The 24543-nt window shown below is 60.5% G+C and overlaps 1 protein-coding gene across 11 annotated transcripts in view; it reads left to right on the forward strand.

Annotated features, from left to right (window-relative positions):
* The first annotated feature begins 1373 nt into the window (after window positions 1–1373).
* Window positions 1374–24543, forward strand: part of KNDC1 (kinase non-catalytic C-lobe domain containing 1) — a 55639-nt gene continuing 32469 nt past the window's right edge. For 2 of the 11 annotated variants that reach the window (XM_074383139.1, XM_074383141.1), the window contains exons 1-7: window positions 1379–1938; window positions 9354–9552; window positions 10124–10182; window positions 12754–12858; window positions 20234–20380; window positions 20761–20878; window positions 22293–23035. In XM_074383139.1, coding sequence (XP_074239240.1) covers window positions 1837–1938; window positions 9354–9552; window positions 10124–10182; window positions 12754–12858; window positions 20234–20380; window positions 20761–20878; window positions 22293–23035 — 1473 coding nt within the window. In that variant the 5' untranslated portion in view covers window positions 1379–1836. The other 9 variants (XM_074383144.1, XM_074383142.1, XM_039465230.2 and 6 more) reach the window with 9 other exon arrangements.

Genomic DNA, 24543 nt, shown 5'->3' on the forward strand with positions numbered 1-24543 from the left:
GATTCTGGGATCCAACAGCCAGCGCTAACACGGCCACTCCGGGAGCCTGTGCGTTCTGCGTTTCGCTAAATCCAATGGCTTCTTTCCAGGAGCGCTGCAGCCTGGCTGCCCTCCAGTTACGGGGTTATCTTCGCCTCCTGCTGAGCTTCTGTGTTCTCACTCCCACGCCCACCGGGTGACCTGAGCACTCAGTGACCAAGTCCTGCACTTGTGGGGTCCCCGGTGCCTTCCCATTGGGGTCACATCAGCCCAGTGTTCCCCAGAGGCACAGGCCAGGCAGCAGGGGCGAGGCATCAGGACCATATCCAGGCCTGGCAGAGGAGGTGGCAGCCCCAGTCTGCAGCCCAGGGGCCCAGCTCCAACGTCCAGGTCTGAGCACCAGGGTGCACTGGGATGGGGCTCCCAGAGCAGAGGCTGCCTGCCACACCGGCCTCCTTCAGAGGTGGGGCAGGGTGCTGCAGGCCCTGTGGGGCCCACAGAGAGGGCTCAGGGACAGCTGGCTGAGTCCACACTCTGTGAGACTCCTCCTCTCCAGCTCTGGGGCCTCCAGCCCACCTTGAGCTTCCAAACACCCAAGGATGGGGGAAGTTGCACCCAGCTGCTGACTCGGTGGACCAGGGTGGGCCCTAGGGTGGGCATTTTGAACAAGGTGGGGCTGCCTGGCTGGATGCAGGGTGCCCAGCACCTTCCCCACTCCCAGCCTCGGGCTTCAGTGCCCACCTGGCTCCTGGGGAGCTGAGCCCCTGCACCCCCTGCCAGGCCAGAGTGAGGGTCCAGGTAACCCCATCCGGGGCCTGAGTGCTGGGACTTCACCTCCCTGAGCACACCGCCCCCTCCCACTCTGCCGTCAAAAGCCTCCTTCAAGCCAGGAGCATTTATTAAGCGCCTACTGTGTGCCCGGCCGGCCAGACGCGGGAGCTGAGAGCCCGGCCCTGAAACCTCCCCTCTCCTGTGGGAGGGCAGGGGGCCGCCAGGGAAGGTGAGATTCGCCTCCACCCCCAACCCCCGACCCTTTGCCGAGCTCGGGACTGTCCTGGCTCTTATCCCGACCGCGGCTCCACTGGGGGTCCAGGGCTCACCCTGGCGCTGAAGAAAGCCCCGGAGGAGCCTGTGGGGCAGGAAGAGGTCGCCCAAGAGCCCCGGGACCCCCAGGACCCCCAAGACCCCTCTGGACCGGGGGAGGGCGGTGCCCTGTGGGTCTGAGGCCTCCAGGTGGGGACGAGGCACATTTGCCGCCTCCTTCCCGCCCCCCACGCCCCCCGAACCTCCGAAAGACCCTCGCTCAGTAGAGGCCCCCCCGGCGGCCCCGCCCCCTGCCCGCGGCCCCGCCCCCTGCCCGCCCCCGCGGCCCCGCCCCCGCCCCCGCGCCCCGCCCGGCCCTGCCCGGACGCCTCTGCAGAGGCCACCCCGGGACTGCGGCAGCCCCGCCCGGCGGCCGCGGGGGCGGAACGGGGGCCGTGGGTGCCGGCGAGGGGGTCGGGCCGCCAGTGCTCTCGGGGCGCCGGCTCCGCCCCTCGACCCTCGGAGCCCAGGGTGGGCGCAGACCCCGGGGCTCCCCGCGGCGGCCACACGCCTGGCTCCGCCCCCGGTGCCACCCCCGGGAGGGGGCGACGTGCCCGAGGCGCCGGGTCCGGACAGCGCCGCGCAGCCCCCGCGCAGCCCCCGCGACCCCGAGTTCCTGCTCGTCCCCCGGCCACACTGCGGCAGCGGCGGGCGGGGGCCGGGCGCGTCGCCTTGGAGCCGGGGCGCGCGTCGCCGAGCCCAGCCCAGCCCGGCCGCGGGGCGCGGAGGAGGCGGCTCGCTGGCCCGGGGGCCGGTGCGCGGCGCGGCCGCAGGATGCAGGCCATGGACCCGGCCGCGGCGGGTCTGTACGAGGAGGACGGTAAAGACCTGGACTTCTACGACTTCGAGCCGCTGCCCACCCTCCCCGAGGACGAGGTGAGCCCCGGGCCCGGGGGGGGGACGTTCTGCCGCCGGGGGCTCCGCGGGGAGCGCGGAGGAGGACTCGGGAGGGGCCGCAGCTCCCGCCGCCCCGGGCCCTCCTTTGGGTCTTGGCCGAGGGGGTCCCACCGCCATCCTCGATTTCCTCCGGAGGGAACAGAACCCCGAGTGCGCGCGGGACGGCGACGGGCGGCTGGGTGGGTGGGTAGCCCCCGAGGAAGTTCCGCGCGGCGGCTCCTGATGGGAACCCCGGCGGGACCGTGCGGGGCCGGCCAGGGGGCGGTGGGGGGTCTGCTCACCTCCCCGCCGCGCCCAGGAGCCCAGTTAGGCGCCGCTCAGGAGCTGCGGGAGGAGGCCCCGGAGCTGAGGTTCAGGGTGACCGCCCTCCCCCCCAGCCGCGAGACTGAGAGCTGCTTCCTGCTCTGTGGTTCCGCGGGCCTTCGCCCAGGACCGCGCTACCCTCCAGGGCGCAGAGGGGCTCTGGCTGCCATCTGCATACCCTGGCGCTTCTGCTCAGGGACGACCCACCCCGCAGCACCGTCTGCCGGAACTGGCCCGAGGCCAGACCCCGCCTGGGCTGGGTCTGACCCTATAGCTCAGCTCTGGCTTGGTTGGGTTGGAGTGGACAAGCCAGGCCCGGCGTTGGCATGGCAGGTGGCCCCTGGGCGATGCAGCCGCTCCCGGAGGGAACCTCATCCTTTCGGGGGTCCAAGAGCTGCCAGGCCTCCAGCAGGCAAGAGCCAGACGCCGGGCATGTGTGTGTGTGTCTGGTGACGGCGTCGTCACCTGCAGCCGTTGGTAGGATGTTGTGGTGCCCTCTTTAAACAGCTGGCCAGGCGAGGCTGGAGCAGGGCATGTGGGCAGCAGCAGTCCCAAGCCGGACGCCCTTGCAGCCCACATCGCTGCCTGGGTAGCGGGCTCTGAAGGGACCAGGAGTTTCTGCTGCAGAAGCACCGTCCTCTGGGAAGGTTCAGCATTGGCCCCAGGAGGCTCGCTGCCCAGCCACCTAGAAACCCCGGTGGCTCTGCGGGGGTTGGCACTGCCCCTGCCCCCACTGTGGCCTGGATTTGGTGTCGTTGAAGGCTGTAGAGAGGATCAGCAGGGCAATCAGTGAAGCTTCAGAGATCATCGCAGCTCCGACGGAGCGGGAGGGGCATGCTCTGCCTGCAGCCTTCAGAACCCCCCAGGACACATCCCAGGGCATCTGTCAGGAGGCCGCCGCCCCATCACTCTGGGAGGCTGCCCGAGAATGCGGCTCTTCCCACAGCTCCTTCACGCACCGGGGGCCTGAGACTTGAGGGCCGCCCCGCGCCACACACGGAGGCAGCGGCCGGTGCCACGTACACAGAACACGCAGCACCAGCCGTGAGCCCAGGTCCCAACTCGGAGCCACATGCCATCTTTGTGCACACGCCTCCCCCTGACAGCAGCCCCCACACGGCACACAGCGGGGCTGGGGGACTCCATTGCCTAGCGGCCACCAAGGCCTCCAGATGCACTGCAACGCCACCCAGTTAGCAGTGTGCATGGGAACGTTCTGGCGGGCCCTCCACGACACTCCTGTAACTCGGGAGGGGTCCCGGCCCGACCCGGTGCCCAGCTCTGAGCCCGCCATGCCCCGTGTTGAGAACCCCCCCGCGTTCAGACTCTGCTTTCCGTGCATGTGTGGCTCGCAAGTTTCTGAAATCTCCATCGGGGCACGTGCCTGCGCCTGACTTGCACCAGAAGGCGGTGCTGGGTGAGGGGAGGGGGCCGCAAGGCTTATCACACCCCAGGGGCAGTGGCAGGAGCCCCCGAGAGTGCCAGGAAGGCCAAGGGCATGGGGCAGCTGCAGGGAAAGCGTGGTGGCGCCAGGCCCAGGACACACAGAGGCTGCGTAAGATGTGGGAACTCACTCATTCCACAGCTAATTATAACGGCTGGCTCCACAGCGGGGTCAAGAAAGAGACGTGGCCCCAGAGAAAATCCACGTGGCTGCTGAACGTGGGAAAGATGTTTACTTATTGCAATCAGGGAGATGCAAAATACACGCCCCACGAATGCCTTCCCAACACTGCCAGGCTGGCGAGAACTGAAGAGCGGACAGCGGCGTGTGTTGGCAAGGACATCGCAGCAGCCCTCCCTCGCGCTGGTGGGAGGACACACGGAGCGGCATCTTTGGAAACCAGCCCGGCACTCGCTGGTGAAGTGGGCACCAGTGCCCTGTGTCCCAGCAACTTCACTGTGGTGTGGGCCCGAGACACGTGGCCATGCATGTGTGAGCGCTCTCTCAGCTGGAAGCCGCCAGCGCATCAGCAAGTGGGCCAGAAGGTCCTGGAGGCTGTGGCCACCTGCAGGCAGCACCGTTGGGTCAGTACAGGCAAGAACCAGCGGTACTCAATAGACGGAGAGATGTTCTGTGGGAGCAATGCAAGGAGGGCTTCCTGGAGGAGGTGTCCTGCCCAGATTCCCATGGGATTTCAGCCACTGTGGACAGGGGGTGTGGGATCTGAGGCAAAACACTGCAATCCAGCAGAATAGTGGCTGCAGAAGAGACACACAGGTCAGGCAGCCAGGCTTGAGGGATGGGTAGTGCTGGCCGCCCCCTGGGAATTCAGACGAGACGAAGAGGGTACACCGCTTTGGGTGCCACAACAGCACAGGTCCCAGGTCCCTGAGGAGCAGGCGGACCGTCATCCCTCTCGGAGTCCAGCAGGTGCCTCCAGAACCTCCCGTGTGCCGATGTCAGGCTGGGCTCCGAAGCTGAGACTGGACACAAATGCTGCCTGGGGGAGCGCAACGCTGGGGGTCCCGGGGGTCCCCTGCGGAGAAGAGGACAGTCCCACTGCAGGGTCCGTGTGGCCTCTGGGCCAGGACGAGCTCAGAGCAGAAGGCGCCTCGGGGGCCGAGGTGGGGGTGTGGTGGGGGCCTGGCAGTGTGCGGAGAGCTGTCAGCAGGCCCGGGAACTGGCCGCCAGCGCTCCCAGCCGGGAACGGAGCTTCATATTGGTCCTGTTCGAATCCGATGGCCGAAGAAAATCAATTGGTCACAAGACAATGTACTTGAAATGTGCCCAATGACCCAGGCGTCCCTGTGTGCCCCTGGCTCAAAGTCTGCCTGAGCAGGGTGGGAGTGGGGGCTTTCTGAACACGCAGAAGCCCCACATGGAGACATGCCGGGAGAGAGGGGTCCTCAGTGGGAAGCATGCCCTCCCCCCCGAGACCCAGGGACTGGCTGACCTGCTGCTGCACTGGAGAGCTACCCAGACCTGGGGGTTCACATCCACCTGCCTCCCCACATCCGTCCTCCCACCTGGAATAAGGCGGAGTCTGTGGCCGCACAATTGCCAAGTGGGGACCACTCCTGTCCTGAAAGAAACAGGTCTTAGAGGTCCCTGCTCTCAGATTTACCCCACGGCCCACCCAGGCACGCCTTGCTGGGGATGGTGAGGGGCAGGGAGGGAGGAGGGTAGGCTGGGCCACGAAGAACCCTCTGGCCCTGCCCAAGAAGCTGGGTCTGTGCCAGCAAACGTGTCACCGAAGGCTGGCCAGCCGCGACAAGGTCAGACTGTATTTCAGGAGAGGCTGATGTGTGGGAAGTCACAAGGCTCCGTTCTGCCGCGGGGCCCTCATGGGTGCTGGGCAGGTGTCTGCTGGAGTTTCCGCGGGAGGGGGCACTGGGCAGACAGACAGGCATCTGCCCGCCGAGGCCGAGTTGCTATTCACAGCATGTCACCTCTCTCCCCGGTGTCTGCCACAGCCCATTAAACTCTTGCTGAGGCCACTCCACAGCCCCGCATCCCGGCCGGGCCTATTCCACTTGAGCATGAAGCCTCCTGGCCCAGCAGCAGGGAGGCTGAGAGCCCCGGGGTCTCTGAGGCCCCCTCTGGAGGCGACGACAGGACGGCCAGATGGCTCCCGACCTTGGGGGTGACGTGGGGGTGTCTGCTGGGATGCGGGTAGGGTGCCCACGGACCTGGGGTCGCTCGGCTGGTGAGCGCCACCTGTGCCTCTCCGTCTCTCACCCTGGCCTCTTAGACCCGTCGACCCCTGCCCCTCACTTGTCCAGCCACTGCGGACTTGGGCAAGCGGCGAGGGGGTCATTCCTCTCACCTGTGCCAGAGCAGGGTGGAGGCTACAGGGTCCAGAGTTCAGGCCTGGGAGCCCTCAGCACATGACGAGACCCCTGGGTGGCCAGGGAAGCCCACTGGCTCAGGATCCTGTGAGAGCAGAAGCCCACGTTCTGGACAGCTGGCCCCGTCCCTGAGGGGAGGCCTCACCCACAGGCCCCATGGCATTCGCCCCTAAAGCCATCCGGAGATTCTCTGATGGCATTTGGCACACCCAGCTTGCACGATGCTGGGGTTCCCGGTGTCCGGCCTCCCTGAGGGGGGGGGGCTCCTCATCACCAGGTGTCTCCCCTCTGAGCCTGAGCAGGAGGGCCTGCTGTTTGTGAGGGGTGGCCCTGGGGGCACAGCCGACCTGGGCTCCCTTCCCTAGTCCGCATGTCTGGACACCACCGTGTGAGCTGGCAGGCCCCAGACCTGCGGACAACAGCCAGAAGGATCCCCAGGCCCCACAGGGGGACAGGGACCGGCCCAAACATGCATCACACTGGCGCCCTGCCTTTAAACAGCATACTCTGTGGGGTCCTCAGACGTATGTCACCACTCAGTACACGACTGTGCCCATGTTTGCAGGCACGTGTGTGCACAAGCGTGCTGTGTGCGTGTGTGGCAGTGCACAGGAGTGTGGACATACGTGTGGGCCTATGTGGGTGCACATGTGCATGTGTGTGCAATGTGTGCCTGTGTGTGCACAGGTGTGCATGTATGTGTGTAGTGCATGCCTCTCTGTGTGTGCATGGGTGTGCATGTATGTGTGCAGTGTGTGCCTGTGTGTGCACGGGTGTGCATGTGTGTAGTGCATGCCTCTGTGTGTGCATGGGTGTGCATGTATGTGTGCAGTGTGTGCCTGTGTGTGTGCATGGGTGTGCATGTATGTGTGTAGTGTGTGCCTGTGTGTGCACGAGTGTGCATGTATGTGTGCATTGTGTGCCTGTGTGTGCACGGGAGTGGATGTATGTGTGTAGTGTGTGCCTGTGTGTGTGCATGGGTGTGCATGAATGTGTGCAGTGTGCCTGTGTGTGCATAGGTGTGCATGTATGTGTGCAGTGTGTGCCTGTGTGTGCCTGTGTGTGCATGTATGTGTTCAGTGTGTGCCTCTGTGCACGAGTGCGCATATATGTGCACAGTGTGTGCCTGTGGGTGCATAGGTGGGCAGTGTGTGCCTGTGTATGCACAGGTGTGCATGTATGTGTGCAGTGCGTGCCTGTGTGTGTGGTGCATGCCTCTGTGCGGTGCGTGCCTCTGTGTGCACGAGTGTGCATGTGTGTGTGCAGTGTGTGCCTGTGTGTGCACAGGTGTGCATGTGTGTAGTGCATTCCTCTGTGTGTGTGTGTGCATGGGTGTGCATGTATATGTGCATGGGTGTGCATGTATGTGTGCATGGGTGTGCATGTGTGTGTGCAGTGTGTGTGCCTGTGTGTGCATGTATGTGTGCAGTGCGTGCCTGTGTGGGTGCATGGGTGTGCAGGTATGTGTGCAGTGTGTGCCTGTGTGTGCACAGGTGTGCATGTATGTGTGCAGTGCATGGGTGCATGGGTGTGCATGTATGTGTGCAGTGCATGCCTTCATTCTTCTCCTGTGCCTGGGGGCCTCCTGCAGTGCCAGCCACTGGGGCAGGGTGAGGGGACTGGAGGTGGGAGGTGCCTCTCAGGACATCAGCCCCGTGGTACCTGTAGGGCCAGAGCTGCCCTGTGTTGGGGGAGCTAGGGCTGGGGGAGAAGGGGCCTCTGCCTCTTTCTCACCTGCCTGGTCCCCTGAGGCACATGTCCAAAGTCTTTCCTGGCCCCCACCCATGTGCAGCCAGGGCGCAGCGCCCAGCCACCTTCTCCTGTCCACGGGGTGGAGCAGATGCTCCTGCATATGGGTCCCCCAGCTAGGGAACAGCACCCCCAAGAGGGTCTTCAGTCCATGTCTGGCATTCATGCAAGTGTGGCTGTTCAGCCTTGTGTGTTCCTGTGAGGATGTGTGTACCAGGTATGGGAATGGGTGTGTGTTTGTATGTGCCAGCGTGTGTATGTGCATGAGCGTGTGTGTGTGTGTGGTCAGCGTTAGGCGTGTGTGTGGTTGATGTAGTGTGTGCAGTCGTACATATGTGTCTGAGCATGTGTGCCTGTGGTCAGCGTTAAGCGTGTGTGTGGTTGATATAGTGTGTGTGGGAATACATACGTGAGCGTGCATGCGTGTGGTCAGTGTTAGGCATGTGTGCGGTTGGATGTGTGTGTGTATGTGTGTATGTGAGAGTACGTGTGTGTGTGAGGTATGTGCATGTGCATGAGGATGTCTCTTCTCGCTGCATGAGTGTGTGCTTGTGAAGTGGATGGAAGTGTGAGTGTGGCACACTTGTGCACCAGTGTCTGCCTGTTAATATATTAAGTGCACCTGTGTGGCGTGTGTCCGTGTGGGATGCATAAATGGGGATGCATGTGTCTGTGTGAGGGTGAGCACACAATGTGTGCTACATAGGTGAATGTGTGCGCGTGTGCACATGTTCGTAGGGTTGGGTGTTGGTGGCAGCCCTCATGATCACAGCTGAGCCCTCACACAGTCCAGGAGCCCACTCACATTTGGAGGTGAGCCCACATGGGGGCGGCTGGGCCACGTGCAGGGAACCACCATGACCGTCCTCCATGTGAACCGCCTGGAGCAAATGTCAGCAGAGGGTGTGGTTGTACGTCGTGTGAGTGTGTTGGGGGCAGGTGCGTGTGGTTGTGTGTCTTGTGTGTCGGGGGCAGGTGCATGTGGTTGCATGTCTCGTGTGTCAGCAGGTGTGCGTGGTTGCGTGTCTCGTGTGTCAGGCAGGTGTGTGTGGTTGCATGTCACGTGAGTGTGTCGGGCAGGTGCGCGTGGTTGCGTGTCTCGTGTGTCAGGCAGGTGCCTGTGGTTGTATGTTGCGTGAGTGTATCAGGAGCATACCCCGTTAGCCCCACACAAGTGCAGGGTTGGGGTGTTGACTCTGTCACGTCACTCATCTGTTGGTGGCCTCCATGGGCCAGTCCAGCCATGAGCCTGCTGCGGGGGAGTCAGGGTGCCCCAGGGAGCAGGTGACCCAGCAGCTCCGGCCGAGCCTCCAGGAGGAAGGCCCTGTGCCCAGGCTCGCTGATATGCCACCAAATGTTCTGTGTCTCTGATGGCCAGGGAACAGCAGGAAGACTCTTGAAACAAAATAAGACATGGCCTGAAGCCCTCTCCCTGACCCACGTGTTGAAACGCTGCCACGAGCCATCCCTCTCCCACGGCATCGTCTCGGTGGGGGTGCTGGGGCCGGCTGGGGGCCCTGCCCGGCTCACAGTCAGTCCTGTCTTGTCAGGAAAACGTGTCTCTGGCCGACATCCTCTCCCTGCGGGACCACGGCCTCAGCGAGCAGGAGGCCTGGGCCGTGTGCCGGGAGTGCAGCCTGGCCATGCAGAGCGTGGCGCACGCCGCCATCTTCCAGAGCATGTGCATCACGCCGGACACCCTGGCCTTCAACACCAGCGGGAACGTGTGCTTCATGGAGCAGCTCAGCGGTGAGGGGGCGGCGGGGCCGTGGGCAGAGGCGCCTTTCAGGGTGCAAGTGAGCGCCGGCTCTGCCAGAGCGGACACTGGGAGTTGTGCGGGCCGGGTTTCCCGTGGAGACCTTCTCCTCCTTCGGAGGGACTCAGGCTGGAGAGTACCCCGGGGCCCGTGGGGGTGCCTGCTGTGCCAGGGCTGTCACGCCCACCCTCAGATGCCAGAGGGGGGCTCAGCCCGCCCTGACCGCTCCCCTCAGCCTTCTCCTAGGCAGGCTGCACCTCTTCTGTCCCCCCCAGGCCATCTGCTGGCCCCACTGTGAGTGGACACAAGCCCCTGCCGTGGCTGGACCCCCTGCCTGGGAGCTGACTTTCCCTGGTGAACGTCTTCAGCTTCCTTCTCGGGAAAGCAGCAGTGAAACCCATTTCCCACCATAACCGCCAGGGAGCGGATTTCCCTTTCTCACCGTTGGGGGACGCCAGGCCTGCGGGGGGGGGGCACCTAGGGCCACCCACCTCCAGGCCCTTCCTGGCTGGCGGGTTCGGTTCTCAGGTGTGACCAGAAGCCCCTCTCTCTCTTCTCCCCAAGATGACCCTGAGGGTGCCTTCGTTCCTCCGGAGTTCGACATCACTGGAAACACCTTTGAGGTAAGCGCTGGTGGGGGTGACGCGCCACGCCCCCCCCTGGCTTCTAAGGCGGCCTCTGCTATTAACTCGGAAACGCACCTGCCTTCAGGCCTCCGGCGGGGCACAGCGCCCTAGTGTCATGACCTTAAAGTTTGACCCTGAAATAAGAGTTTGGTGGCTGGGCGTGGTGGCTCACTCCTGTAATCCCAGCGCTCTGGGAGGTCAAGGCAGGCAGACGGCTTGAGCCCAGGAGTTTGAGACCAGCCTGGGCAACATGGCAAAACCCTGTCTCTGCTAAAAATACAAAAATTTGCTGGAAGCAGTGGCTCACATCTGTGGTCCCAGCTACTTGGGAGTCTGAGGCAGGAGAATCTCTTGAACCCAGGAGGTCGAAGCTGCCGTGACCCAAGTTTGCACCACTGCTCTCCAGCCTGGCCAACACAGCAAGACCTTGTCTCAAAAACAAAGAAAAAAGAGTCTTAGGATTGTTCCCTGCCGCCCCCGATCCCCCCACTGCCCCCTCCCCCCACCGCCCCGCTCTCCTCACCACCCCACTTCGCCTGCACCCTGCTCCCCGCCACTACCCCACTTCCCTGCACCCCACTTCCCCCCACCACCCTGCTTTCACTGTACCCCACTTCCCCCCACCACCTTGCTTTCACTGTACCCCACTTCCCCCCCAGCATCCCGCTTCCCCTGTGCTCTGCTTCCCCTGCACCCCACTTCCCCTGTACCCCACTTCCGCTGTACCCCACTTCCCCCCCACCATCCTGCTTCCCCTGCCCACTGCTTTCCCGGAGCTCAGCTTACTTTCACTTTGAAGCAAGTGAGGCTAAAGCCCTTTGCCTGAGAGTTGGGCCGGGAGCCCCGGGGGGCCTCTGCTGTGGGGTCCTGTGTTTTATTGCACCCCAGTGTCCAGAACCTAAGTCCCGGCCGCCCGTGGCCTGGTGCCTGTTATCCCTGTGAGGAGGTTTTCATTCTGTGCTTGTCTCCAGTCGCGGCGTATCCAGCTCAGACCCTGGAAGTGCCCTCTGTGCCGCCATGCCCTGCCCCCCTGCATTCCGCTGATTTTATCCAAATTGCGTTTCCTAAAAGTCCCACGGTTTCATCTGTGCTGTTTTTAACTTTCTGAAAAGAGCTCAGGCTGTACGCGATCTTCTGGGACTTCCGTACGTTTCTTGCCGAACTTCATCTGCGTAGCGCCATGTGGCCGTAACGTGGCACCAGCTGCGTGTTATCCCGTCGGGTGAAGTGTGAAATTTAAATCCCCGCCTGTGGGGTCCCCGAGGGGGAGGCAGGTGTTTCCTGGAGTGTAGCCGAGAACAGATCTGGATAAGGTTTCTCTGGGCCACGTGCCCAGGAGGAAGTGTGGCTCGTGGTTGGGGCGGGTGTACCTGCGTCTGTTCCCGGAACTCCCCGTTCTCGGCACGCCCCAGAGCACGGTGCAAGGATGGCTGGCCCCCAAAGGACACGGGTGAGGCAGGGGCCTGGGGTCTGCTCTGGGGTCTGGCCCCCACAGGATGCAGGTGACGCAGGGGCCTGGAGTCTGAGGTCTGGTCTGCGGTCTGGCCCCAGAAGGACGCAGGTGAGTCAGGAGTCTGGGGTCTCTCTCGGGATGGCACTGGGCTGTGTCTCCTCCCTGCCCACAGGGATGTGCTGAGGAGTGCCTCTCCGGTGAAGGGTCTCAGTTCTTACAGGAATTCCCGTCCCTTTGCCAGGACTGTGGGTGCCACCTCCAGTTCGTAATTTGTCTATTTGTTTTAGGATGGCAGTTCTCAGACTTGCTGGCTTCAGGACATTTATAACCCTAAAAATTATTGAGTGCCCCTGAGAGCTTTTGCTTATGTGAGTTCTGTCTCTTCGTATTTGTGGTGTTATAAATTAAAACTGAGACATTTGTAAGTTATCTATTAATTCATTTAAAAATCACAATACCCATTCATTGCATGTTAACATACGTAACATTTTTATAGAGAATTTTTTCCTTCCAAAATTAGTGGGAAGGGTGACAAAGTGTTGCATATTTGTAAATCTTTTGTGTCTGGGTTGTGGACAACCACAACAAGACTTTCGTGACAGCTTCTGCCTTCAGTCGGCTGTGACGTCACATCACGTGGCCCCTAACCCCAAGCCCAAGCCCAACCCTAACCCCAGCCCTAACCCTAACTCCACTGTCCGCTTGTGAGGGGTTGAGAGTGACCCAGGCTGATGCCATCTCGGAATCGTGACGGAAAGAGTTTAACCTCTTGAACCCCACAGAGAAAAGGTGGCTGACGGTGTCCCCTGCTGAAAAATCGTTTCTCAGTTGTCATATAATCAGATGCAGTCATGCTGCTTCTACTGTTAAGGCCCAACTTTCACAAGAAGCCTTTCCCACTTCAAGGTCGAGCCGATAGTCACCGACATTTCCTACCCAGAGTTTTACGTTTTGTTCTTCACATTTGATCCACCTGAAGTTGGTTTAACATTCTGAAGTTTTGCTGCAGATGTCTTAGATATTGTTTACGAGAGTTATCCTCAGGAATGGGATGTTTTCTGATTCTGTTGTAAAATGGATTGTCCTCTCTGTGTTTTGTTTCGGTTTTGAGGCAGGGTCTCACTTGGTCGTCAGCCTGGAGCGCATTGGTGCCGTCACGGCTCACTGCAGCCCCCACCTCCTGGGGTCAAGGGATCCTCTCACCTCAGCCTCCCAAGCAGGTGAGGCTACAGATGTGCGCCGCCGTGCCCAGCTGATTTTTTTAAATTTCTGTAGACATGTGATCTCACTCTGTTCCTAGGCTGGTCTCGAACTCCTGCCTTCAAGTGATCCTCTCTCCTTGGCCTCCCAAAGCGCTAGGGATAAAGGCATGCGCCACTGTGCCCGACCAGTTGTTTTCTTTTTAATTACATTTTTCTGTTTGTTGCTAGTCTGCAGAAATGCAATTCACTTTTTTTTTTTTTTTTTTTTCTGAGCCAGGGTCTCACTCTGTTGCCCAGGCTGGGGTGTGGTGGCAACATCAGAGCTCACTGCAGCCTAAAATTTCTGAGCTCAGGCAATCCTCCCACCTCAGCTCCCTGTGTAGCTGAGACTATAGGCACATGCCACCATGCCCAGCTAATTTATTTATTTTTATTTTTGTAGAGACAGTGTCTGGCTATGTTGCCCAGGCTGGTCTTGAACTCCTGGGTGCACGGGATTTTCTTATCTTGGCCTTCCAAAGTGCTGGGATTACAGGCGTGAGTGACTTTGCCTGGCCACAATTCACTTTAATATCTTTATTTTATATCCAGCCATCTTTTTTTTTTTTTTTTTTTTTTTTTTTGGAGACAGAGTTTCGCTCTTGTTACCCAGGCTGGAGTGCAATGGCGTGATCTAGGCTCACCGCAACCTCCGCCTCCTGGGTTCAGGCAATTCTCCTGCCTCTGCCTCCTGAGTAGCTGGGATTACAGGCACGCGCCACCATGCCCGGCTCTTTATATTTCTAATAACTTGCAGATTCTTTTAGTTTTCCTGTCTAGCTGGTCAATCACTGATAAAGAAACAAGTGTTAGCTCCTCCTGTCTGATGGCCACGCCACACGTGTTCCTTCCTTCTCTTACCATACGCAGCAAGGAACAGCAATGAGTCTTGGAACGGAAGCCATGTGACGGCGAGCACTGCCCCAGCTCAGGGCGACACTGACCACTCCCCATCTGCCCTCTAAACAGAGTGCCTCTGCCCTTCCCATGTGCAGTGGCACCCACCTCTGACCCGAGGTCCCCTCGATGCAGAGTTTTATCGTGAATGTGCTTCTCAAATTTTACAAAATGTTTCTTCTGCATCCTTTGACAGGATCCTATAATTTTTTTCATTGAGGCTTTCATATTCACATCTTTATTTTCTAGTATTAAATCATCCTTTCTTCATAGAAAAACCTGACTTGGCCAAGTGTCCTGCCTTTCTCGTACGATGCTGAGTGGTTGAATCGGATTTGCGAGTGCTTCAGACTTTGGGGCACACTTGAGCCGACTGGCGATTTTCTGTCTGTTGGTGTTCTTGCTGGTGTTGGACTCCGGCTCTGTCTCATCCTGTATGGGCAGCACCCCGCCCTTTCATTGTCCTGTTTATATAAGAATGGGATGATCTGTTCCTTGAAAGTCTGATAAAAGTCACTTATAAGGCCACCTGTTTTCTTTAGGGAAGATTTTTCATTACTGCTCAATTTTTAATAGTTATAGGACTGGCTGGGCACAGGTGCTCACCCCTGTAATTCCAGCACAGGGAGATTTGGGGTGGATAGATGGATGGGGGATGGATGGATGGATGGATGGATGGATGGATGGATGGATGGGTGGATGGGTGGATGGACGGACGGATGGATGGGTGAGTGGAGGGGGTTGGGCAGACATATGGATGGGTCAGTGGATGGATGGGTTCCAGGTGTCTGTATGGAAACAAAGGGGAATGGAGGGAGGAACAAGTATCCTGGCTTTCCGTGTGGTATGGAGCTAGGTTCTATTCTCAGGGCTGAGGGAGTCGCTGTTGAGAGCATGGTCCCAGAGGGTGCTGCTGGTCTCCTGCCCTCTGTGTGCGTGGTGCTGGCAGGCATGCATGCAGGGGGCCCTGGCCATCGGGATGCTCAGCCAGTTTTGCAAATCTCTGGTCCACACTTCTGCCTCCACATCTTTGCCAGGTTGCTCCTTTGGCCTGGAATGTCCTCTTGCCTCTCACAGCTTCACGCACGTCTCCTTCAGGGGCTCCTCCCTGACCGTTAGCCCACGGTGGCTGGCCCTGCTCCTGTTCTTGAAACTGGCTGTCGTTTCACTAATGTGCTCTGGGTCCTCGGGTATTAGATCCCCTGGAGACCTGGGCTGTGCCTGGTGCTGCTCAGCACCCCTGTGACCAGGCTGAGGGACGTGCTGTCCACGCTTATTCTGTGCAAGCCACAGGCCACAGCCAGGAATGGCACTGCCACTCTGCAGGTACACTGCCCACAGTCAGGCTGACCACAGCTCAGAAATGTGCAAATGGCCTGAGCTGGCCTGGTGCGGTGTGTGTAGCTATGGTGTGTGCATGTGTGGTGTGATGTGGTATATACACACATGCACGTGCACCATGGCGTTTGCATGTGTGTGGTGTGGTGTGTGTGCGTGTAGTGTATGTGCACAGGCACATATGTGTAGCATGGCGCATGTTTGTAGCACTGGATTGATTCTCAGTCTCGGTCTTTGGGTGAGGACAAGGCTCCCAGTGGATGGTGCTTTTTATTTTATTTTTTAATGTTCATGATGAAACATTTTAAATGTGCAGAAAACAGAAAAAGAACAGCATATGAACCCCACGACTTCCCACCCAGCCTCAGGAATGACCCACGGCTGACAGGTCTCAGATTCACCTCTAAAAGGTCAGGCCCCTCTGAACACATACCACAACACTTGGAAACGTTCTCAGCCACTCTCGGCCTGGGTGGGTGTGGACTGAGGGTTCGGGTCCCCCCTCTGCCACCCGAATCTTGCTCTTCCCGCCACTTCCCTGCAGGATCTTGGTGAGAGCCACATGCCTGGCTGCGTTCGTGCGTCCTGAGTCTGACCCCGCACCCTGACTCTCTTTCTTCCTTATGGGTTTTTGTTGAAGAAACCTGGTGGTTTGTCCCTGAGACCAGGTCCAGGGCAGTCAGGGGCACTGTGGGACTCAGGTGGCTACTGGGGCCCGTGGGGGCATGTGGCGCCTGCTCCCTGACAGCCGTCAGCGGCCACCACAAATCCCTGGAGCCGCCAGGGTGATCTCAGCCTCGGTTTGTGAGCGGGGCTCCTGCGGTCCGAGAGCCACCCTCGTCGGCGTCGGGCAGCCGCAGCAGCAGCCACCATGGACAGACGGGAGAGAGGCTGTGCTCCCATCCACCGTACAAGGGCAGCGCCTGCGTCCCAGCGTCCTCCAGTGCTGACCACAGAGCTCAGCTTCGTGATCTTGTCAATTTATGACTCACACGTCTTTGATGGGATTTGGCCAGTTCTGATTCCGGTTGAAGCTCTGAGGGTGCCCTGAGGGTGCCCGGGTCTTCCAGGGCTCGGACCTCCTTCCTGGTGTGGCAGAACACTCCAGCCCCTTCTGTGGGGTCCCTGCCCCAGATTTGATCAGCCACGTGTCTGCGGAGCCCTGGCCAGCGAGGGCCTGTCTGGGTCCAGGTGGCCCGGGGCCCCCAGGCACATGTCCAGCGTCCTCGTGCGGTTCAGCGTCCCCGTGCGGCCCAGGCTGTGAGGCCCAGTGCTGCAGCATTGACTGGTCGCCTCAAGTCCACCGGAAACGTTTCCCAGGGCCATGAAGAGCCTCCCAGGGCTGACCCGAACCCTGATCCAAGGACCTCAGGCAGAGCAGAGGAACAGCTTCCCGGCGTGGCACCTGGGAGCCGGGAACCTGCTTCCCGCCCCACAGAGAGGTGGCCTTTTTAATTTGGAGAAAAACCGTAACCAGCGCTGAACTGAAGCCCATTTGGCTTTACTGCACTTCAGGAAGTCAGACCTCGTGGGGAAGCTTCGGGGTGTGCCGTCCGCTTCCTGCACGTGGCCACGTTCTGTCCCTACTTGAGGCCAGAGCCACTGGGATGCCCGTCGTGGGTGGGCGCAGTGGCAGCCACAGGCCAGAGACCACACTGAAGCTGGAAGGGAAGACTCCACTTCCTTCACCTGGGTTCCTGTCGCCCTGCAGTCCAAGCTGTGACCACTGCATGCCCAGCTGACCGCGCCCTGACCAGCCTCCCCTCCGGCCTGTTCCCCTGTGGGTCACACCCACCATGGGCACCAAGGAAGGAGAACTGTCCACACCTCGAGCACAATTAGCACCTGAAGAACATCTTAGTTCATAGTGTTACTACTCAGCTATTTCCTTTATATAATCCTTCATATATAACCATATATTAGTTTATGGAATTAGTGCCTAAAGTATAACTTACTGCTTCCATATATTTAGCTTATATAATCATACTTAGTACTTATATCTAATATACTTAGTTCCATATAACCTTTCTATATAATCATACAGGTATTGTAGCCGGAGCCGTACCGACACATTTAGTGCTGATTTATAGAATCCTCCTATATAACCATATAGTAGTTTGTAGTAGGAGGAATCCCCAGAGCAGTCACAGACAGAAGTAGTACATGGGAAAACAGCCAGACCAGGACGAGAACCCAAGACCCAGGTGGTGGTATCCCTGCCTGAAAGGGCACACGCTGTACGGCAGGCTTGGAGCAGGAGCCTCTCCTCCTGAGAAAGGAGCTGTAGCACCTTGCATCCAGTTCCTGTGGAAAGTCGGCCTCAGGCCTGAGATCCTGGAAGTAACCGAGGGAGAAGAACCCTCTGGCGTGACCAGTCACGGAGGCTGGACACCCTGTCAGTCTTTTCTCGCTTCTGTGCTAGCTCAGAGAATCCTCCCATAAATATCTTAAGAGAAGAGCACACGTCTGCCAGCTCCCACTGCACCAATATCCTTCTATTAGAAACCCTTTGAAGTCTCCAGCCCCCAGGTAAGAAGTGTCGCACGCGACACCTGCTGCACACAGCCCACCTCCTTGCCTCGGTGACCTAATGGGGGTGGACCCCTTTTCTGTACACGACCCTCTACTACTGCACATGGCCTGGCCCCCTGCTGCGCACGGCCCACCTCTCTGCCCAGGTGACATAACGGGGTGACCCCCTCGCTTGTGACTCACGTGATTATGTATGCCCTATCACTGAGCCCTATCACTAAGCCCTATCACGCACTCGCGACCCGGCCTGCTGCTTGTACCGAATAAACACAGATGCTCTGGGGCATTTGGGAGTCGCAGTTGATCTCCGCTCACAGGTGGCGTGGCCCCCGAGTCCAGATGCTCCTCACCAGTTCTTCAGTGTCCTGTCTCTTTACCTCTTGGATCCTGCACCTCAGCACAGCATAAGGGACATCCCGCGACCCTGTGGGGCCCTACAACCCTGCATTCCTCACTGACTGCCAAGCCCAGCCAGGCAGGGCACCCTGGTGCTCCCAGGACATCGCACAAGGTTTTCTGCGATCCGCAGGCCTGGAGAGCAGGCCCCTGCCTCCCTTCCTCTGCCAGATGCCAGCCCGTGGTCCAGCCCCGTCTCTGTCCAGCCTCATCCTGCTGTCCTGGGGCCTCTGGTGTCCTTGTCTCCTGAGAGGGGACTCTCCTGACAACATGACCCAGGGATACTCACTCAAATGGCTGCTCTTAGCTGGCGGCTCAAACTGCAGTTCCTCAGATTCCAACAGTGGGATTCACAGATTCCAGCTCCATGCTCCTGTGGACACCCGTGTCCCCACGTGCCGCGGCCTCCCGACCCCCGTGGGCGGCACACAATTGCGTTTCCCTCCTTCAGAGTGCCCTGTCCTTGACGTCAGAAGCTTCCGGAAGGCAGAAATGCAGAGCTCCCTGCACCAGTGCAAGGCAGGCTCCAGGTGGCTCTGTGCCTTGAGGGTCAACTGCGTCCTCTGGGCTCTGAGGGGCCCCTCTCCCACGACCACGCAGACGGACCTGCAAGTGTGAGTCTCCTGGCTGCAAGGACAGGGTCTCGGGGGCAGGAGGAGCCTTCCTTACCATGCCAGCCAAGGGGTCTCTCCAGGTTCACACCCCAGAGAGCGAGGCTTCAAACAGATTAGGTCTGGATATTTTAAAATTATAAAACTATCAGCAAAAACAGAGCTGTCCCTTTCACCTTGGGGCGGAGAGCATCGTCCTACGAAGCTGCTGAAGAAAAACAGGTCAGATTCCACACGTTAGCGCTCTCGGGTGTGAGAAGACACAGGAAGAGCCTTAGAAGCCGGCAACAGACCAGCCAGCGTGCGGGCAGTGCCCAGGCCGAGGCCAGCCCTGACACACACAGGCACCTGGCAGGCCCAGCCCAGCGGAGAATGCACTGTCCTCACCCGGGCCTTAGAGAAAAAAATTAAAACTCCAAGTAGACGCGAACAGATGCTCGGTCTCATTCATAATCACAAAAATGCAAATTAGCTCAACGCGAGTGGGTCTCCCCAAGAGACGGGCGCCTCAGCTGCGGCTGGCGAGTCAACCGGTCGGTCGTGTGTCAGGAGGGTTTGCCGCAGCTGCCCGAATGTAAGTGGACGTGACCTGGAACCCACATCCCCTTCCCAGAATTGTGGCTTCGCACACGTGACATGGCTGCACAGACGCCGCCCTGGGACACCCATGGAAGCGTCGGTCATGGTGGCAGAGTGTGGGACGCACCCGCCACAGATCAGAATGGAGGGCACAGACCCCGGACACGCACGTCACGGGTGCCCCAGGGAGGCGGACTCGGCCCAGGCATGAGACGGTGGCAGATCCCCCCAGGTGGCACAGGAGGCCCCAGGAGGTGGCAGCAGAGCAGCCATTGGGGCCCCAGCCCAGGGTAAAAAGGCAGAGATGGTGGCTGGGGCCGGTGTCTACTGAGCCATGAGAGGGCAGAGAGGAGCCGCGTCCCTACCAGAGGCCACGCACAGCCACGAGTCTGTGGGGATGGCCAGCAGGGGATGGCCGGTGTGCCAGGCGGGCTGCCCGGGCCACGGGGAAGGGTGCAGAAGGGAGAGCGTAGGGGAGAAGCAGAAAAGGGCCCACGGGGAGGCAGGGCCAGGCGTGGGGCAAGGAGAGTCAGCCTGGGCTCCTGACCTGGAAGAGGATTCCCGGCGTGAAAAGCCAGGGTGCCGGGCAGCACACCGCTCGGAGAGAGAAGAGACGCGTGTCCGGACTGGGAGAGAGAAGAGATGCGTGTCCGGCCGCCTGTGTAGCTCGGGAGGGAGAAGAGTCATGTGTCCGGCCGCCTGCGTGTTCTGCGTGTTCTGGGTGGCGTGGACGCAGGCAGCGTGGATGAGGGCAGCGTGGCATGGTGGCATGGGCTGCGTGGGTGGCAGGGGTGCGGGCAGCGTGGATGAGGGTGGCGTGGGCATAGGCTGCATGGGCGCTGGTGCTGCTTCTCTGGGGAAGCTCCACAGGGGGAGGTACCTAGCCACAAAGGGTAGGTCTGGTCCCTGAAACTTAGGCTCCTGGCCCTGAGAAGTGGTGGCTGTGGTCAGGGCAGTGCACATGCACAGGCCTTGGAGCCGATGGCCCCTCGTGCCCACAGGCTCACATCTACTCCCTGGGGGCCACGCTGAAGGCCGCCCTCGAGTACGTGGCGGAGCCCACCGTGGAGCCCAGGCTGAGCCAGGACCTGGAGGCGCTGCTGAGCCGGATGCAGGCGGAGGACCCCGAAGACCGGCCAGATCTCCAGGTAGGCGAGGCTGCCGTGGGCCACCCCAGGCCGTGACACCGTCCCCACAGGCCTGACACCATGTGCCCACCACACACACGCCTGGCAGCCTCACCTGAGTTCTGCCGCCAGTCTCGGGCACTGCATTTTGCTTGCAGGGGGCCTTGGCTTTTTATTATCTGGTTTTTTATGAAAGGTCTTGCTTGTAATGAGCCTACTGGTTCTCTGCAACCCAGACCTGCTGCCTTTTAAATACCAGAAAATGGGCAAGGCGGGCGCGGGCAGGGTGTGGGGACTGTCCCCGTGGTCACCTTCAAAGGGCCCAGCTGCGTAGGGTGGGCGGCCACAGGAGACGGCCCCTCCTCCGAGCCTTCCTGTCTGAGGTGCTCTCACGTCCGCAGAGCATTGTTGCGCTGTGTGAGGAGAAGCTGCAGCCCCTGTGCTCCTGCCGTGTGTGCCGGAGCCTCTCTGCCGTGGGGAGGAGGGTTCTCTCCATCGAGTCCTTCGGAGCACTTCAGGGTGAGCTGTTGAACCCACATGCGTGCACCCTGTGTACTGTGTACGCACATGCACACACACTGTACATACACCCATGCACACAGGCACAGCTTGTGCACACACCCACTCATAATGGGCACACATTCACACAGATCACACACACACTCGTGTATTCACACCGACACCCACACGGTCACACTTGAGTGTTCAAATAGATCACGTGTCCATATGCACATATTCACACTTGGTCACACTCAGGCAAATTCAGACAGGCCTGTTTACACTGCACACTCCCACACCAGGATGCACACATTTACACTCCCACGCTCATGCCTGCCACGCACACTGTCCTCACACGTCACACACACATGTGGCCCTGTCCACACACTCATTTCCACACTCAGGCCTGCCACGCACACTGTCCTCACATGTGGTCACACGCACACGTGGCCCTGTCCACACATTTCCACACTCATGCATATTGTGTTGCCTGTGCAAGCCTTGCAGGCGTCCACACAGGCAGAGGTGACTCAGGGGCAGCTCCAGAAGTTGTGGCATTGGTGCTGAGCGTCTGGGTGTTTGTCTCATGGGCATTTCGATAAATGGAGGCATTGATGTTTCACAGCTGATTTTCAGCTGCCCCCACCACGGGTGCCGGGCGGGTGCGTTACAGAGCTGCAGCTGCTGCATCTGCGGTGTTTGTGGCTCACTCGGACTCCGGCATCTCCCAGGCACCTTTGAACAGTGGCCACATCTGTGTCGGCATCACTGCCCTGCAGGGCCTCGGGTTGGTGGCGGGGTTGACGGCCACGAGGAGCCTCACAGTGGCCAGAAGGGCCCTCCCTGCCCAGTGAATGCATTTGCAGCTCCGGATTTGTGTGGCTGCAGGAGGGGCACAGCATGGAGTAGGCAGAAGAGAGCCACATGCAGCAGAGAAGGAACCACGCTGCGTGTGGGAGGTGGCCGCTAACAGCCGTGGCCATGTCATCCAGGTTCTTCCTGTGGGGACTCACTTGTGCAGTCCTCATGGAAGCAATATGCCTTTGGATGAGACAATTACGTGGGCCCAGGTGCCCATAGGAAGCCCCAGTGGGGAGCCCTACCTGGCCTGGGAGAGAGGCAGCCCCAGCCTCTAATGAGCCAGGATGCTGTGATGAGTGGGGCCATCAAGGAAGGCAGGAGCCTCTCCTAGGAGAGTCTGTGCCGGGGTCCTTCGTGGGGGGAGGGGAGGGGTGCCCAGCGGTGGTGACGGCCTGCACTGGGTTCCTTGGTGGGGGCTCGGGAGAGGAGAAGGGAGGGCAGGGGAAGGAAGGAGAGAGGACAGCAGTGACAACCTGTGCTGGAGTCCGTGGTGGGGGCGGCTGGGGTAGGAGGGGAGGGGGGGAAGGTGGGGGGGAGGGGCACCCTGCGGTGACCACATCTTGCTTGTGTCCAGATGTCAGTGAGAGCAGCTGGCGGGAGAGACATGCCCCAGGAAATGCTGGGCCCAGGAGGCCGCCTGGGGACCCTGGCACTGACCCGGTGGTTCTGCCTGCCCCTGGGGGCCGGTGCCCGCCCTCCGCCCCTGAAGGACCAGAGTCCGAGGCTAGCCAGGGCCCCAGAGTTTCCCCAACCAAGGCTCTGCTGTCCTCCTCCATGAGAAACGGCGAGAGCTATGGCCGGGAGGAGCTGGCCGGCCTCGTCCTGGACGCTGAGTGCCCTGCCGGGGAGCTGGACAGAGACGCCCTCAGGAGAAGCCGCCTGCGGAAGGTGCGGACATTCCCCAGGCTGCTGCCCGACAGCCCCGAGGCCGCCCTCTGCCTGCCGCTGACCCACAGGAAAAGCCAGCTCTCCGTATCCGGATTCCTCCCTCCGGACCCCAGGAAGGCCTTTCTGGATGGGAAAAATGGCCTGACTGGCTTCCAGACTCAGCCCACACGCAGGCTGTGGCCAGAGCAGGAGCCGGAACTCCAGCTGGGCAGGGTGCCCTGTGCAGGCCGCAGAGTGGACAGGGTCCCCGGGGCACCCGGCAGCCCAGGCCAGCCTGAGACTTCACATCCCAGCCTGAGGCTGGCAGAGGCCAGACCCCCACCCTGCCGCGCAGACCCTCGAGATGGGAGCAGTGAAGCCCAGACTCCCGGGAATGACGAGGGAGTTCCGGAGGGCGCCAGGCAGCCAGGAAGTGCAGCCTCGGAGCAGGTGGGTGCCCAGGCCTTGCGTGTGGGTGGGGGTGTCAGCGGGCAGTGAGTCGGGGGCTATGTTTCTCCACAGCTTTGTTTAACGAGGGGAATCAACCTTCACTCTCACTCAATAATTAAGACATTTTGGTTGAGCTGCCCCGTTTCTGAAAGAAGCTGTGGCTGTGGCTGTGGTTGGATGCTGTCGCCCAGCGTGGCCTCTCAGGTGGATGTTTGCCTCTGGATGACTCAGATGGCAGCCGCCTCCTCAGCCCCGCCCGGGCCACCTTGCACAGCCCTGCGTGGCTGTCCCAAGGGTTAATTTTCATCCGGGAAGCAAGGCCAGCAGGCCTGGCTCCAAGAGGCCTTTCCAGGGGCTCTGTCTCCCCATCCTGACGCTCACAGCCTCCCTCATCTTCTGATGGTTTAAAAAGTTAGATACCAACGCTGGGGATCAGGCTGGCTCATGCGCTGGGCTTGGTGGTGAAGGGCACCAGGAGGTGTCGGTACCTCGCTGCCTCCGCGGGGACGCTGGGAAATGGTACAGCTGCCCGGATGTGGCCTCCGTGCAGGACGGGGCCTCCCCAGCCCAGCACTGCCCCCGTCGGCTGCCCCTCGTGAGGGATGGAGGACGCTGCTGGAGCCAGTGTTCTAGGGGGCCTGGCCCGTCAGCCCCACTGTCCTGCTGAAGATGCCAAGTCCGGCCAAATGCGTTGCCCGCCTTGAGCCACCCCCAGCTGTGTCCCTGTGAGCTCTTCAGGGCAGGGACACCTGAAGCCAGGGGCCGCATGCAAGTCCACCTGCCGGATAATACTGGCCTAGGAACCAGGGTGCAAGTCTATCTGCCGGGCAGTGCCTGACCCAGGGGCCCAAGTGCCAGTCTGTCTGCCAGGCGGCACTGGCCCAGGGACCAGGGTGCCTTCAAGCCACCTGTCCCACCAGGCCTTGTTGACCTGAAGGACAAGAACGCAGGTCCTTCTGTGACAGGCTTTTCTGCACATCCTGAGCATATGTGCCCATCACCCTCTGCCACCCTCCACCTGGTGGCACGCCTTCCCATGCACAGCAGCCTCCCTTCCAGATGGCACACAGAGGCACAGGGTGGCTGGGCCTGGTGGAGGGCGGGCTTTGGTCCCAGCTGTCAGCACCTTGGGGCGGAGAGCGCCTTCCGGGCCCAGCACATGCCTGCGGTCGGGGTGTGCGTGCATGAGAAGGTGCACCCAGCAAAAGCGCACACCCCGGCCCAGCCCTTCCCCCAGTTCTGCCCTCCACCTCCATGAGCTCCATCCAGGGACCTCGTGGGAGTGGGGTGGGCGGTGCTTTGTGCCTGGCCTGCTTCACTGAGCCCGCTGTCCTCACGGCTCATCCCCGGGGCGGCCTGCGTGAGAGCACCCCCGCCCGAGGCTGAGCACCAGCACCACCCACGCTGCCCTGCATCCGTCCGTGGACGCCTGGTGCTCCCCCTCTGGCTGGTGCGAGCCACGCTGCCATGAACTGGAGTGTGCTCGTAGGCACCAGCCCTGCCCTTGG

Source organism: Saimiri boliviensis, chromosome 12 (genome assembly GCF_048565385.1).
Source record: "Saimiri boliviensis isolate mSaiBol1 chromosome 12, mSaiBol1.pri, whole genome shotgun sequence".
In the NCBI taxonomy this organism is placed as follows: Eukaryota; Metazoa; Chordata; class Mammalia; order Primates; family Cebidae; genus Saimiri; species Saimiri boliviensis.